The sequence below is a fragment of the Propithecus coquereli genome, unplaced genomic scaffold (genome assembly GCF_000956105.1).
Source record: "Propithecus coquereli isolate 6110/MARCELLA unplaced genomic scaffold, Pcoq_1.0 Scaffold552, whole genome shotgun sequence".
Lineage (NCBI taxonomy): Eukaryota > Metazoa > Chordata > Mammalia > Primates > Indriidae > Propithecus > Propithecus coquereli.
The window spans coordinates 931,776-934,515 of record NW_012151419.1 but is presented as its reverse complement, the minus strand read 5'-3'; the positions used below and the strand labels follow the sequence as shown (position 1 = coordinate 934,515).

At 51.4% G+C, this 2,740-nt stretch overlaps 1 protein-coding gene across 1 annotated transcript in view; it reads right to left on the bottom strand.

Annotated features, from left to right (window-relative positions):
- Positions 1-1,404: 1,404 nt before the first annotated feature.
- The window catches only part of DAO (D-amino-acid oxidase), a gene marked incomplete at its 5' end in the record, with an annotated part of 5,882 nt that continues 4,546 nt past the window's right edge, over positions 1,405-2,740 (bottom strand). Inside the window, 2 exons of the mRNA XM_012657593.1 lie at positions 1,405-1,923; positions 2,613-2,711. Of these exons, the coding sequence (XP_012513047.1) occupies positions 1,792-1,923; positions 2,613-2,711 (231 nt within the window). The remainder of the gene's footprint in view (positions 1,924-2,612; positions 2,712-2,740) is intronic.

Below are 2,740 nucleotides of genomic sequence, written 5' to 3'. Positions count from 1 at the left end.
TTTATTTTCCTCCCAACTTGGGGTTCAGGGTCGTGTAGTGGTTGAAAGCGAAGCACTGGAATCATATAATTTCCGGGCCAGAATCTCCATTCTACGCTGCCCAGCTGTTAACATCAGGCTGCCTCTCTGTGCCCGGGTCTTCTCACCTGTGAAATGGGATGACGGCTGCCTCATGGGGTGTGCGTGAGGATTATATGAGCAACATGGGCAAGAGTTTAGCACAGAGCCTAGTATTCAGTTCGAAGGTACTAAATTGTAGCTATAATAACAATGAATGTTTTTGTTGTTAGGACGGAGGTCTAACTTAGATTTTGGGTCTCTCACCCTATTTGGCTTAGGCCTGGCCAACATCATGGCAGAGGCTTCATGACAGTAATGACATGGGCATGGCGTGGGCCAACTGAGACCTTTTACAGCACATAGGGTGCCACACGTGGGCTCAGGCCTTTCACAAACACCTGGGCAGGTGAAAATTCAACCTCAGAGGCTGAGGCGGGTAATTAGGGATGAAGATGCCCAGGGGTCTCCTAAACGCATTTAAGGCTCTCAAAACTATCTGGGAGCCTGTTTGCCATCTCAGAGGGAGCCCACCTGAAGGCAAGAGAGATGTTAAATCTGCCCCCCAAACAAGGAGTATGCTTGGTGACTTTAGTTCTTGCTGTGGTTTGCACATCCCCTCCAAAACTGATGTTGAAACTTAGTCCCCAGTGTGGCACTCTCAAGAGGCAGGGCCTTTAATACACGCTTGGATCATGAGAGCTGTGCCGCCATGAATGGATCCATCCGTTCGTGGATGGGCGGGTCATCATGGGCGGGGAGCTGGTGGCTTTATAAGAAGGGGAAGAGAGACCTGAGCTAGCACATTAACACACCATCCTTTTCACCATGTGATGCTCTGTGCCGCCTCGGGACTCTGCAGAGTCGCCACCAGCAAGAAGACCCTCACCAGATGTGGCCCATCAACCCTGGACTTCTCAGCCTCCGTAACTGTAAGAAATAAATTCCTTTTCTTTATAAATTACCTGTCTTCAGGTATTCTGTTATAAGCAACAGAAAATGGATGAAGACAGTTCTCTATGAAGGGGTTCCTTGCGGAGTGATGCCTACAGGGGACCCCTCCTCAAGGGTCACCTGGTGGCCACGGGGCCACTCGGGATAACTGATGCCGATGCCATGTGGAGTCCCGAACGTGGACCAGACGTCATGCGTCTCTTAGTTCAATGCCTCTCCTCTTCCTCCTCCTCCAGCCCCAGTTCTACGTGTAACCTCCTACAACAACATCTGTTACCTCATTTCCTCAAATGTGTTCCGCAGCATTCCCTGGTGCTCTGGGCAAAGGGTGTTCCTAGCCCAGATAGGTTTAGGCAGCAGTGGGTTAAACAAGACCAGATAGCTGTGTTTGCTGCAGAGCTTTTCAGAACCTTTAATATATCAGTATGACATGTAATCAAGTTACTTAACCTCGACTAGCCTCAATTTTCTGTGGCTCTGGGCAGCTGCCCTCTTTGATTTTCTGAGCTATCCTTTCTTATGAAGACCCTTGGACTAATAGCCCCCCAGCTGTTCTTCATAGTGTCAGACTCAGAGAAGGCAGAGAGACCTCAGAGATCAGAGAGGGCCCCCGGTTGGGCTGAGCTCTTCTCCAGGAATTGATTTTCTCTCACCTCGTGTTCTTTGCAGAAAGAAGCCAGGGGTGGAGCGAGGGGTAGGCAATGGCTTATAGAGGAGCACACTGATTAGTTGGCCAAGGGAAGTGGGGAGTCTTTGTTGGGGCTGTGGTCACTGGGGTCTTCAGAGGTGAGACAGTGGCTTCCTGGACAACTTCTTTTCTTCCAGGACCTTCCCAAAGAGCTTGGCTGCCTCCAGGGCACAGCCCCAGTGGATGGTAAGCCCGTAGCCTCCATGCCCATAGTTATGGATGACCTAGGAGAGGAAAGAGTGAAGGTGGCCAGGTCTGGGAGGGACCGTGGAAAGGGTAGGGGAAGCTTTTCTGCCCTGGAAGACTCAGGAGCTTCCCAAAGAGCCCTGTGCAAAGCCAGGTGCCACCTGAGCTCTGTCAGCACCCAGGTGGGGTGGTGGGAGCCCCCAGAACAGTCTTAGATTCTTACAAATGATGGAGTGGCCACGAGGTGGACATCTGGGAAATGGTCCTGGAGTCAAAGTCAAATCACACCCCAGCCCTGTCCCCCACCAGTGGTCTGACTTAGGCAAGAGACTTTGCCTCTCAGAGCCCCGGTTTCCCCATCTATAGCATGGGAAGAACTGTCCCTATCCCAAAGAGCTGTAGGAGAGATTCAATAAGGTCATCCATGCCATAGGCTTGTTGCTGTGTCTGCCACAAATAGATGTCTACTAAGTATCCATTTTCCTCCTACTCAACCACAGACCTTACCACACCAAGGCACTGCCTTCCGTGTAACCTTGAGCAGGTCCATTACCACCACTGAGACTCAGTTTCCCCATTCTTAGAGTAGGGGATGTTAGCCACCACTGCCCCTGCCTGCCAGGGAGGCTGTATGGAGCCTGAGGTCAGGCAGGACTGCTCTCTGGAAATGCCAGAGAACGTCTTAGGGGTAGAGGAGGGCATGGCTTTCCTTGCCAGGGGACCATACCTCTGTGTTTGAAGGTCCCATGCGAAGTTGTTCTCTTTCTAGCCGAATCTGGGGGCGTACCGGCCGCAAGCCAGTCCATTCAGTAACAATTCTGGCATCCTGGAAAGAAAAGTGCTGCTAACTCATGT